Source organism: Microtus ochrogaster, chromosome 17 (genome assembly GCF_000317375.1).
Source record: "Microtus ochrogaster isolate Prairie Vole_2 chromosome 17, MicOch1.0, whole genome shotgun sequence".
NCBI classification, from domain to species: Eukaryota; Metazoa; Chordata; class Mammalia; order Rodentia; family Cricetidae; genus Microtus; species Microtus ochrogaster.
The window spans coordinates 14721790-14735041 of NC_022019.1; the positions used below are offsets into that span (position 1 = coordinate 14721790).

The 13252-nt window shown below is 44.4% G+C and overlaps 1 protein-coding gene and 1 long non-coding RNA gene across 3 annotated transcripts in view; one reads left to right on the plus strand and one right to left on the minus strand.

Moving 5' to 3' along the window:
- Positions 1 to 8267, minus strand: part of Xkr6 (XK related 6) — a 219397-nt gene extending 211130 nt beyond the window's left edge. Inside the window, exon 1 of the mRNA XM_026783195.1 lies at positions 7433 to 8267. Coding sequence (XP_026638996.1) covers positions 7433 to 8187 — 755 coding nt within the window. The 5' untranslated portion in view covers positions 8188 to 8267. The remainder of the gene's footprint in view (positions 1 to 7432) is intronic.
- The window catches only part of LOC113457013, a 24730-nt gene continuing 19159 nt past the window's right edge, over positions 7682 to 13252 (plus strand). The window contains exon 1 of one of the 2 annotated variants that reach the window (XR_003377672.1): positions 7682 to 7758. This is a non-coding gene — a long non-coding RNA (uncharacterized LOC113457013). Of the gene's footprint in view, positions 7759 to 8158; positions 8213 to 13252 lie in introns of those variants that run through there. The other variant, XR_003377673.1, reaches the window with a different exon arrangement.

Sequence of the window (13252 nt, forward strand, 5' to 3'; positions counted from 1 at the left end):
TGTGTGTGTGTGTGTGTTCTGGAAACTGAACTCTGGAACTGAACTTGCTCTTGAAAAGCAGAAAGTTCTCTGAAGAGCTGGGTCATCTCTCCAGTCACTAATATTTAAGATTCTTGGAGTCATTCCAATGCCAGAACTCATGGACCAAAATCTCTCATGATGGATCTGAATATCTGACTTTGAGGTGAGCTGTGAGCCGGATGCATTTGTAACCCTGAGGCATTTCCAGCAGATCAACATAGAACAATAAATAGAGACAGCTTGTAGATGTAACTACAGGTATGAATGGTGGCCCAGAGGGGTCAACCCGGCCATATCCTCCAGGTATTGTGGATTTTTAGGGCTGCAAGCCATCTACTCTGAGAAAAAGAATTGGATTGGTTGCTGAAAACGCTCTCAAGTCAAGCTCACTGGTGGTCCTCAGCTTTGCCACATCTGATGTCATCATCAGCTACAAGACTTAAGACTCTGCCCCAATGCCAAATGGGGTTTAATGCATTAGACTACAGAGCAAGGTGTCAGAGAACCTCCGTTCATCAAAAAGTGTCTCAGACTCCAGGGGTACCACAGTTTGATTCTGACTAATCAGAAGAGCAGACTCTCAGAGGGAAGCAAAGTCGCTGAGGTGGCCACACCAACAGTCATGGCCTTAATTCAGGGAAAAGAATCCCATTAGGGAGAAAAGTGGGACCAGTTTTGCCATCATTGAGAGACTGTCAAAACTGGCGCACGCCTTTAATCCCAGCACTCGGGAGGCAGAGGCAGGTGGATCTCTGTGAGTTCGAGACCAGCCTGGTCTACGGAGCTAGCGCCAGGACAGGCTCCAAAGCCACAGAGAAACCCTGTCTCGAAAAACCAAAAAAAAAAAAAACTTCCCTCCACCAGTGAGCCATGGCAAAGGTTACAAAACCCCTGACCCTACTCCATCTGTAGAATGGGTGCAAAATGTAAACTAGTTGATTCATGTATAAAACAGAACTTGATGCATTTCCCATACTCCTTAGTGATTTCTCAATTCTCTTCCACTCTCTTTGCCATTCCATAGTATCAAGACTTACTTCTAGTAAGTGTCACCCCAGCTGACAGCAAATACTCCACACACACCCTCTCCAACCCTAACCGGGAACTGGGGCAGGGCAAGGAGTGCTTTGTCTACCTTTACTTGCCCCTCCAAAATTAACACAAAGCCTAAACTTTTTTTTTTCTGACAACCCTCACTGAGTACCTCCCAAACGTGTAGCCAAATACAAAGGCCAAAATGCTGCAGAAAGACCAGCATGGCCACCGACATGAAACTCAGTCACACAATTCTGTTCCAGAGCCACCTAGAAAATAGTTTCACTTTCTAATAATGGCTCATTGTACAGAAGTGCAGTGAATTGTCACTATGGTTGATGCACACAACCCCGGGAAAAGCACCTGAAGAATGGTGCACACGCTACACAGTAAGAGACATGTTCACCAATTAGTGCCAGGAAAGCTTGCACTAAACAGCCCTCCGTCACACTCAGATGCTCCACAGAAGCAGGCTCACCACACCAAATCACTACAAACACAGTGTTTGCTGGCTAGTTTTACGTTAACTTGACATAAGCTATAGTCGTGTGAGAGAAGGGAACCTCAAATAAGAAACCGCCTCCCTAACTGAGGCTACAGGCAAGCCTGCGGGGCACTTCCTTAATTAATGATGTGGGAAGGCCCAGACAGTGGTGGGTGGTGTCATCCCTGTGCTGTGCTCCTGGATGCTATAAGAAAACAGGCTGAGCAAGCCAGTACTCAGCACTCTTCCATGGCTTCTTCATTTGCTCCCGCCTCCAGGTTCCCATCCAGTTTGAGCTTCTGGCAAGGCTTCCCTTTCAATGATCATCATTATGACTTTGTCAGCCTTTCCTCCCCAAGTTTATTTTGGTCATGACGTTCCATCCCAGCAATGCTAACCCTAAGACACAGCTACTTTTCCTTGCTCCAAGTTGGGCTTGGCATGACAAAGATGTCAGGCATGTGCCATCTTGGCCCAAGAGACAAGAACGTTCCTCAAAATCAGGGGGAGCAAGTGCTTAAAGAGGCATCATATTCTCTCCAAGAAGACTCCTGAAATTTTATATTTTAAAACATGCTTAAAAAAGTATTCAGTCAAAATTCTTCACAGATCTGTAGAAGACAATAATCAACTTTATATGGAAAAACAAAAAACCCAGGATAGCCAAAACAATCTTATACAATAAAGGATTGTCTGGAGGCATTACCATCCCTGACTTCAAACTCTATTACAGAGCTACAGTATTGAAAACAGCTTGGTATTGGCATAAAAACAGAGAAGTCGACCAATGGAATCGATTAGAAGACCCTGACATTAACCCACAAACCTATGAACACCTGATTTTCGATAAAGGAGCTAAAAGTATACAATGGAAAAAAGAGAGCATCTTCAACAAATTGTGCTGGCAAAACTGGATGTCAATCTGTAGGAGAATGAAAACAGATCCATATCTATCACCATGCACAAAACTCAAGTCCAAATGGATTAAAGACCTCAATATCAATCTGAACACACTGAACCTGATAGAAGAGAAAGTGGGAAGTACTCTACAACACATGGGCACAGGAGACCACTTCCTACGTATAACCCCAGCAGCACAGACATTAAGGGCCTCATTGAATAAATGGGACCTCCTGAGACTGAGAAGCTTCGGTAAAGCAAAGGACACTGTCACTAAGACAAAAAGGCAACCCACTGACTGGGAGAAGATCTTCACCAACCCCGCAACTGACAAAGGTCTGATCTCCAAAATATATAAAGAGCTCAAGAAACTAGACTGTAAAAGGCTAATCAACCCAATTATAAAATGGGGCACTGAGCTGAACAGAGAATTCTCAACAGAAGTTCAAATGGCCAAAAGACACTTAAGGTCATGCTCAACTTCCTTAGCCATCAGGGAAATGCAAATCAAAACAACTTTAAGATACCATCTTACACCTGGCAGAATGGCTAAAATAAAAAACACCAATGATAGCCTTTGCTGGAGAGGTTGTGGAGAAAGGGGTACACTCATCCATTGCTGGTGGGAATGTAAACTTGTGCAACCACTCTTGAAAGCAGTGTGGCAGTTCCTCAGGAAATTCGGGATCAACCTACCCCTGGACACAGCAATACCACTCTTGGTAATATACCCAAGAGAGGCCCTATCATACAACAAAAGTATATGCTCAACTATGTTCATAGCAGCATTGTTTGTAATAGCCAGAACCTGGAAACAACCTAGATGCCCTTCAATGGAAGAATGGATGAAGAAAGTATAGAATATATACATATTAGAATACTACTCAGCAGTAAAAAACAAGGACTTCTTGAATTTTGCATACAAATGGATAGAAATAGAAAACACTATCCTGAATGAGGTAAGCCAGACCCAAAAAGAGGAACATGGGATGTACTCACTCATATTTGGTTTCTAGCCATAAATAAAGGACATTGAGCCTATAATTCGCGATCCTAGAGAAGCTAAATAAGAAGGTGAATCCAAAGAAAAACATATAGGCATCCTCCTGAATATTAACCTTCATCAGGCAATGAAAGGAGACAGAGACAGAGACCCACATTGGAGCACCGGACTGAAATCTCAAGGTCCAAATCAGGAGCAGAAGGAGAGAGAGCACGAGCAAGGAACTCAGGACCACCAGGGGTGCATCCACACACCGAGACAATGGGGATGTTCTATCGGGAACCCACCAAGGCCAGCTGGCCTGGGTCTGAAAAAGCATGGGATAAAACCGGACTTGCTGAACATAGCAGACAATGAGGACTACTGAGAACTCAAGAACAATGGCAATGGGTTTCTGATCCTACTGCACGTACTGGCTTTGGGGGAGCCTAGGCAGTTTGGATGCTCACCTTACTAGACCTGGATGGAGGTGGGTGGTCCTTGGACTTCCCACAGGTCAGGGAACCCTGATTGCTCTTCGAGCTGATGAGGGAGGGGGGCTTGATGGGGGAGAGGAAGGGAAATGGGAGGCGGTGGCCGGGAGGAGGCAGAAATCTTTAATAAATAAATAAATTTAAAAAAAAAAGTATCCAGTCAGTGTTTAATGGAATTGATTTTGACAATGTGCAACTTAACAGATAACTTTTCTTAGAAACATGGCCCAAATCAAATGATAAATTTCCTAACCAGGATCCCATGTAACCACATGAAATAGCACAATTTGGGTCACAAATGTGATAAAGGAAACAAATAGAACCCCAAAGACCTGCAGTAAAGCACTGAGTCAATGGGTGCTTATATATGTTGACAAGCAACCATTTGCCAAGAGGTAGAAACAAGAAAAGAGCGAAAACCTTTCTCACAAGCTCTTCTGCATGAATGATTTCAATGCAAACAACATGCCTAGCAGGTATTAATGAGCAGACCTTGTTCTTGGAGCATTTCAAGCAAAATCAGTCCAAAAATAAAACATGAAAATCCTTCCCCAGTAAATACTGCTTTAGAAATGGAGCAACAGAGACAAAACAGCTTAGCTGAATTATCCTGTCTTTTAATATTGTAATTCTATGAGCTATGTAAAGATAAAATCCAATCTGAAAGTTTGACATACTAAAAGCACAGGCATCTTCCATAATTTCTTTCCAGTGAAGACTTTGAAAAGTTAAATGAAGATGGGGGAGCAAATACAGCACCCCATTTAAATTCTACAAGCTAAATCTAAAGCTTTTCTGTTTGTCCCATAATCTAGACTTCAACTTTGCACAGACACAATTAAGTTTGGCTAAAAGAGGCATGGGGCGGGGGAGATTATCCTGACAGAAAATACTGACACTGAACTCTAATTTCATTGGTCCCAAAAGTTTACTTCCAAATAATGGAATAGAACACATTAGAATTAAGTCTCCCAGAAAAATTAACATAACACTACACGAGACCATTTGTTCAAACAGAAGCCTAGTTATCAAATACATGCTGTAATATCCCTACTAACAGTTCAAGATAGCTCTCAGACCCATACTTTTTGACCCCCACTGTTCATAGCAGTCTCCAACAGACTGAACAACTATATCCCCAATACCAAGCACACTTTGATTCAGCATCAATTATTTAGGGAAGGGGTTAAAATTTTAAATTTAAGATTTATTTTGAAAATGTTATTTGACCAGCTATGCTCATAACAAAAAATTTTAATCTCCTGTTTGTAAATTTTTATCAGCAGGAAACAAATTATCTGCAGAAGAATGCAGCTAGAGAAATAGTCACTGGGATTAACCTGGAAAACCAAGATCAGTCTCATGAAAGTGAGCTTTTCCATGAATCAGAACGTCAACTCTGCAGGACAAGGCTTTAATTCAGTCTCATGCTTTCTGAGATGTTCTGATGAGTCAGAAGAGATCGGAAGAAAACATTCAAAACACAAACTTTCTTTCATCTAACCCGAGTACAGTTTTATCAGCTGAGGTACTGAAGTCTGGTACCTACTTGGCATAGAAGTCTAGACCAGTCTCCTCAGAGGAAATGTAGCAAAAGGATTCATCCTTGTGTAGGCTTCACTAGAAAAACTGTTCCCCTTGCAAATGCTGTCACTGACAAAGTCATTGGTTCCAGAACACACTGAAGCTGAAATAAGTCGGAGGGCACAGGGTGACTAAGGTTTCAATGGTTTCCTGATGTAGCCAGTGAGGTTAACATTGACAGTAGACGGTCAGGGAGGTAGACAGCGACAGTAGTCAGTCAGTGAGGTAAATGGTGAAAGGAATCAGCCAGGCAGCGAGGCAGACAGCAAGGCAGTCGGTAGACAGTGAGATAATCAGCAGACATTCAAGTAGATGGGGAGATGGTCAGGGAGAAGAGCAATGGCAGCCAGTGAGGCGGGTAGGTAGACAGTGAGCTAGTCAGCAGACAGTGAAGGTAATGGTGCACTAAGGCAGTCGTAGTGAGGGACTCAGTAGGCAGACAGACTCTGAGACAGGCAGCAGACAGTGAGTCGGTGAGGCAAACAACACCTCAGTCAGGTAAGCAGTGAAGGTAATCATTGAGGTAAACAATGAGGTAGACAGTGAGGCAGGCAATGAAGACAGCGAGGTAAACAGGGACGGTAGTGAGAGAATGATGCAACCAGCGAAACAGTTAGTGAAGTGGTCAGAGAGACAGTGAAGAAATCTAGCTGGTTGAGCTAGTGAGGTAGACAGGCAGTGGAAAAGGTAGATAGTGGGGTAGCCAGTGATGTAGCCTGTCAGTAGATGAGGCAAGGAGGGTAGCCAGTGCAGTAGCCAGTGAGGTAGCCTGCCAAAGAGTAGCCTGTCAGTGAGGTAACCGGCCAGTGAGGTAGCCTGTCAGTGAGGTAGCCTGTCAGTGAGGTAGCCTGTCAGTGAGGTCGTCAGAGAGTAAGACAGTGAGATCATCAGTGAGGCAGACCATAAGGGTAGTCAATGAGGCAGTGATGTAAACAGTGAAGGAGTCAGGCACTGGGGCAGTCAGTGAGGGTAGACAGTGAGGAGGCAAGCAGACAATGAAGGTAGTCAGCAAGGTAAAGAGTTAAAGAAGTCAGCGAGGCAGTGATGTAAACAGTGAAGCCATCAGTCAGAGAGGTAGACGGTAAGGTAGACAGTTAACGAGGCAGTCGGTGGGGTAGCCAGTCGGTGAAGTACACAGTTAAGGTTCGTTGGCAAGTGGTTTAGAGAGATGCACCTGACGCACCAGGACTTTACAGAAGGGAGGAAAGGGGCCTTGAGGCCAAGCTTGCATCTTGGATGTAAACAGAAATCGCACATAGTCCTGGCCATTAAAAACAGAATAGGTGCCCAAGTGGCTCAGTGATTTTCCAGAGGTGAGAGTTAACATCAAATGTTTGCTGCATCTCATTTTTTCCCCGTCACTGCAAAAGGGGCACATCTATTCCAGGAAAAAAAAAAGTCATTTTTCCTTCAAGGAGGGCAGAGGTGTGGAGCCGTTAGCAGGGGCTGGGGCTGCAGGAGGAGGAGGGGTGTGAAAGGAAGGAGTGCTTTAAGGAGAGGCCCGACACCGGCCACTGCAGAGAGAAAACGGGAGGTGGGGGAGAAAGGAAATGTCTCTCGGGGAAGGGGAGGGGGGGGCAAGGCCGAGGGCAACCGGCTGGAGAAAGCCAGGTTCCCTCCAGGATGCGAGCCGGGCTGCAGAAAGCGAGCTCCGGTTACCTTGGGACACGGGGGCGTTAAGGGGCAACCTGGATGGAGGTCTGCAGAGAAGAGGGAGGGCAGAGGCAGGGTCCCCTCCAAGTGCTACCCGGGGAAGGAGATGGGCAAACAGGGGCCTCCCCTGGGCCAAAAGGCGTGGCCAGCAGGCATCCTATTGACCGTCGCGAGATGCTAGGACAGCGCGCGGCTACCCCGCTCAACCCAGCCCGGCCCGTCCAAGGGGCCCGCGCGCGGCCGCAGCCCCCCCCCCCTTCCACCCCGCAGTGCTCTTACCTCCACACCTGCCCCATCTGCAGCAGGTGGATGACCGACTGCCAGATCCACACGGAGAGGCGGCAAAGACGCTGCGCCCCCGGGGTGGCCGAGCCCCCCGCACCCGGGGCGCCGCGGGCCGCGCCGTGGCCGTAGCCGGCCCCCATCATTGGGGGTCCCCGGCTGCTGAGCCCCTCCACGGCGCCCAGTCCGCCGCCCGTGTAGTCCTGCACGAACCAGCGGAAGCTCAGGCTCTGCACCAGCAGCGACGGCACCAGCACGAAGAACAGGGTCAGCCCGAAGCAGCCGTAGTCCCCCTTGCGGTAGTAGTCGAGGGCCAGCCACAGGTCGGTACCCACGTCCCCGAAGAACACCAGCAGCGCCAGCACGATCCACAGGCAGTCGAGCCACGGCCGCTCCACCTGCGGCGACGCGGGCTGCGGTCGGCCGGCCGAGGGCGTCGGGGGGTGGCGGCCGGCGGCCCCGGGCGGCTGCAGAGGCTGGTCCCCCCCGTCGGCGGCGGCGGCGCTGCGGCGCGGCTTCTTGCCCAGCAGCGAGCGCAGGCAGGCGGAGCGGCAGCCCCAGTAGCACGAGGAGGTGTTGCAGCAGTGGCAGATGTGCAGCGAGCTGCTCTCGCCGGGCTCGCTGCCGTCGCCGCCGCCGCAGCCGCCTCCCCCGGGCTCCCCGTCCTCCTCGCCGCTGCCCACCGCCTCGTCCAGGTTGTGCAGCTGGGCGAAGCCCACCCCCACGCCACCGCCATCGGATTTCGCCGCCATCTTGACTCTCTTCCCAGCTCCGGAGGTTGGGGGGGGAGGGACGGGTGGGGGGGGAGAAGGCAGGGACCGGGGAGGGGGGGAACGAATGGAGAGGAAGGGGGGCGGGGAGGAAGCGGGGGAGCAGACGAACGGGGGGAGTGGGCCAGGGAACCCCCTCCGCTTCCGGGCGGGTGGCGTCACTTCCGGGCGAGCCCCCCAATCGCACGGCGCCCGCAGCCTCCTGGCCCTACCCTGCCGGCCAAGATGGCCGCCCTCCTGTGCCTCAGCTGCTGGGCGGGGGACCGGGGGGTTCTCCCCGCCAGGGTTCCCCTTCCCCTCTTCCGTTGACCCCGAAACCCATCAGGTTGACCCCTCGGCGTTTCAGAATCCCGCTGGGCTGAGTGAGGCGGTCCAAAGTGTTCCCTGGAGGAGGCAGTGCCAGACGTTTTGGGGTCCCCTTCCTCTGCGTTGCAGCTCTCAGCTTTGCTCTGGGAGAAACGCCCCCTAACACCCGGCCGGCTTCTGGTGGAGGGGCGGGACCTCTGAGGGAAGGGGCGGAGCTAGTGCAAAGCAGGTGATTACTTGTCACTTCCGGGAGATAGGATGACCTCATTGTGTAGTTAGACAACTCCCCCCCCCATCAAAATGACTGTCTCACCTCTTGGGCTGTTTTTTTTTTTTCTCTTACATCCGTGTTGTTTTCTTATCTTGAGGGGCTTTAAAAAAATTACATAAGTCAGTATAGTTTCCACAAACTTACTGATTTTCACTTATATTTAGGCACCTCTAAGCTCTATTGACCTCCTGATTTTCCTGTCACTTGATAAGTTTCCCATCTTTTGTAATAAAGTTTCCAACGTTCCCTCAAGAAAATTCAAAAAAGAGAGAAAGAAAAAAAAAACTCTAGAAATCAGCCTGGTTACCTCTTTCATGTTATAGCAAAAATTGGATGGGCATCTTATGACCTTGAGTGTTTTCTGCACAATCAAACATACTTCTACCAACCTGTTTTTTTTTTTAAACATAATTCTAAAACTCTGCAAAGACCTTGATTTGAAAAAGAGCTTAATCTGTACGTATCAATTACTTGTTCAGACAATTTGAATGTGTGAAACTGGTCTTTGAGGGTTTTTTTGGGAGGTGCTAAGGCTCTGTTAGTAAACATGGCTTTAAGTGAGTGGAAATGTTGTTAATGTGCTATATCATTAAAATAGGTGCAGAGGACACTATGAAATCTTGGCTAACAAATTGCACAAGTGAGGCAGCACTGAATGGATTTGAATTACAATGCTCCTTCAGTGGAAGACACAGCAAACTACTTGATTGTTACTGATGAGTTAAAACAAGCATTTTGAAGAGAAAAGGGTGAAGAGAAAGCACTGGTATTTTCTCATCAACCTCTGTAGATTTTTTTAACCACTTTCCTTTAATAATACTGGAAATATTGCCTAATAATGGCAATAGCTTTTTCAGGAATGCTAAGAAGACAAATAGATCATATGTTTATAATCTTGAGGTTCTGTAGAAAGAGTTACTTTGACAGCTTTAGTAGTCATTCTGGTGCATATGACGTTTAACACTGTAAGAACTACTCAACTTTTGAGAGTCTCCTTGAAAGATGAGAATACCCCATTGTAGGACACAAGTTTTCATGAGTATATATACCAAAATAAACCCTATAAAGGTTGAAAGACTAATTGAAGAGGATATTACACACACATTAGAGAAAGTGATTCTAAAATCTACATTTTTAAAGAAACCACATAACTATCTCTTGCTTCTTACTAGCTTAATCCTTTTACTTGCTAGGGTAATAAAACAGAGCTAACAGGTAAAAGAAATTGTTTTTGCATATAGATGATAGATTATTTCTTTACTGGATTTGAAACAACTTAAATGCATATGTTGAATTCTAGTTCCATTAAACTGGTAACATGAATAAACAAGATAATCTCTTTAAACCTCAGTTTTCAACTTTATATAATGGGAATAATACTTCCTTCTTTTAAAATGTGCTCAGTAATAATCTATAATAGTAATAATCTTTTCAAAGCTCTCAACATGATACCATGTAGGCACTAATCAATAAATAAATGGTAACTGCCTTGTTATTGTTGCCATTATTGTTACTGTTATGTCTGCATCATGCCAACATATATCTACATAAACTCCATGAAATAGATTTGGTGGCTCTAATAAAAGAAATCATGTTGAAATACTTCCAGAAAATGAGTGCAATTAATTTGTACTTTTAAATATATTTTCTTTTTTTAAACTGTGAGGCTATGAAATTAGATACAAAAGCAGGCAGTAATAGCATATTTATGATTCTTATTTCTCTGTGCCCTGAAAGAACAGAATCTACTAGTGAAATTAGCTAAGTAAATTACACTTACTACGGCTGACAAAAGAGACTATGAGTCAAAAAGTGTCGCAATTGAAATTTCAAATAGAAATATAAGATTCTGTCTTTTCGAGGGATTTCAACTTTGTAATTGCTGACTCAACAATTTTATATTCTGTCTGTTTTGGAAGGGGTGAATATATTCTCCATTCCAGAGGGTTCTAAAATTAAAGTCAGTTACAATGATAATAAACCTACCACAGAGACTTACTGAAAGATTAATATGAATTTAGCCCATTCTATGAATGGTACTTTTAACCTATAATTTTAGGTCACTTAAGTGTTTTTGTGTATGTTTAGCAGTTCTCAGATGAAAGAGTAGATGACCAATTTTAAAGATTTAAAATTGAGGGTCAAAATTATATTTTATATTTGATGATGGAAATCTTCATAAAATCATTGATGTGTTACAGAGACATCTCAACCATTTAAATTGTAGAGAGAAGGGTAAATAAAAGTACCTCATTAGCCTACTTTCTTCATACAGGGAGATAGGTAACCTTTTAATTTGAGGTCTATTAATTTTCTATTTTGACACTGAGAATTAAACTCAAGGCCTCATACATACTAAGCACATGCTTTACCACCCACTTTCACCTGGTAAATCCGTTCTCTTCTATTAACCTTTTCTTGACAGCTTGACTTGAGGTGACATTGTTCAAGGTGGCCACTCAGGCCTACTAAGCGCCTTTGTTGTAGTGCTAAGGTGCCTTTTTCCTGGTCTTTTAACCTTTGCTTTCTGTAGTTCAATCAGTTAATGATTTGACCCTATGTTTCTACTACTATGTAGAATGAAAAGCTAAACAACACAGCATTTTTTTCAATTTCATGTAAATGAATTCTAAATACATCCTAAGAGCTTTTATGAGTATAGTATGGTAGTTTTGCTGTATGGAAGTTGTGACATAAATCCTGCTTGGAAGTCCTTGCTTGGGGTTTCCTTCTTAATTCTTTGATATTTTCAGAAAGGCAAAGAAGAAAGTTGGTGTTGAAGCCTATTATATATTAAATATTCTTCTAAATATTGTTCCTTTTAAACCTTACGGCAGTCCAAAAAGGCTCAGGAGTTCCTTCTCCATCACTGTCAATTCTGCTAAATGACTTCTCCCGAGTCAGACCCTTTGCCATCTGCCCTACCACTGTTTTGGTCCAGCCTGCCAGTGCTACCCACAAAGGACATCACAGCACTCACTGTATTAGTTATAGGAAGGACCCTGTTGCGTTGCAGTGATGACACACATCTAGGAAACAGAATACTTGAATTCTGATATGGGGATGGAGCTCAGCAAAACCTCTTGAATGGGCACCTACATACATTCTTCACATTTTGAGCCTATGTAAGCTTCTTAACAGTAAGTGCACCCCATATTATTTCTGTGCCTTCTATTTTAGTGGCTTCTATAGAAATAGAGCTTCTTTCTTTTAGAGGTTCATAGTAAAGTCATAGAGCCCATTATTTTGATATTATGAATTGGAGTTTAGGCTGGAGAGATGACTCCATGGCTAAGAGCACTTTCTCTTGCAGAAGACCCAGGTTTGGTTCTCAGCACCCATACCAGATAGGTCACATCCATCTGTAACTCTTGTTCCATGAGGTCTGATACCCTCTTCTGTCAACTGTGGGCACTTGCACCCATGTGACATAGACTCACACATGCACATACACGTGCACACATGCAGAGAGAGAGAGCGAGAACTGAAGCATCGTTGCTGGTGGTATAAAATAGAACAAACTCTATAGAAGAGAATTAGACACTACCTGCCTAAATTTGCAATCATCCTATAAGACAATAACTTTTTTAATGGAAGTTATCCTATAGATAAATATGCACATGTCCTTAAGTATAAATGGGGCTGGAGACATGACTCAGCAGTTAAGAGCACTGGGTGCTCTTCTAGACAACTTGAGTTCAATTCCCAGCACCCTGATGGTTCACAACTGCCTCTAAGCTCAGTTCCAGGAGGTCTGATGACCTCTAAGGTCATGAGGCTCACACATGTTATGCAGATATACATGCAGACAAAACATTCATGTATATAAAATATTTTTATATTTTTTATTTTTAAAGTTTTTTCATAGAATATATTTATTTTTATCATTCTTTCCCTTCCCCCAAGTCCTCCTAGATCCTTCTCCTTTTTCTACCCACCAAATTAATTTTCTTTCTCTCATTATGAAAATAAAAACAAAAAAGAACTTACCAAACCATAACCAAACATGCACACATAACCTATCTATTTCAAATTCTTGGCTGTATTAACGTTGTCAAATATGGATTCTATCTCATGAAGTGGTTGGTTAGTCCCATAACATTTATGCCACTGTTGCAGTAATATATCACAGATATACTTGTAGACAAAACTTACCCATGCACATAAAATAAACTTCTAAAACAGAAAAGTATATGTATATTCATATAAGTCAGTTCTACATATAGCATGTTTATAATCATATGAAAATATGAATGGGATAAAAGACCCAAATGTCAGTTCAAGGGGGCAACTGTTAGATACATTATGGTGTATCTACGTGACAGAATATGATGCAGTGATGTTGAAAATGTCAGTTACTCCTTTTGGTTATGTAGACTGAGTTTTATGATGTTATACTGAATGAAATGCAACACAGTAGAACATGCTCCATTTACTGTAAGACTGTAGAACATGCTCCATTTTCTGCAA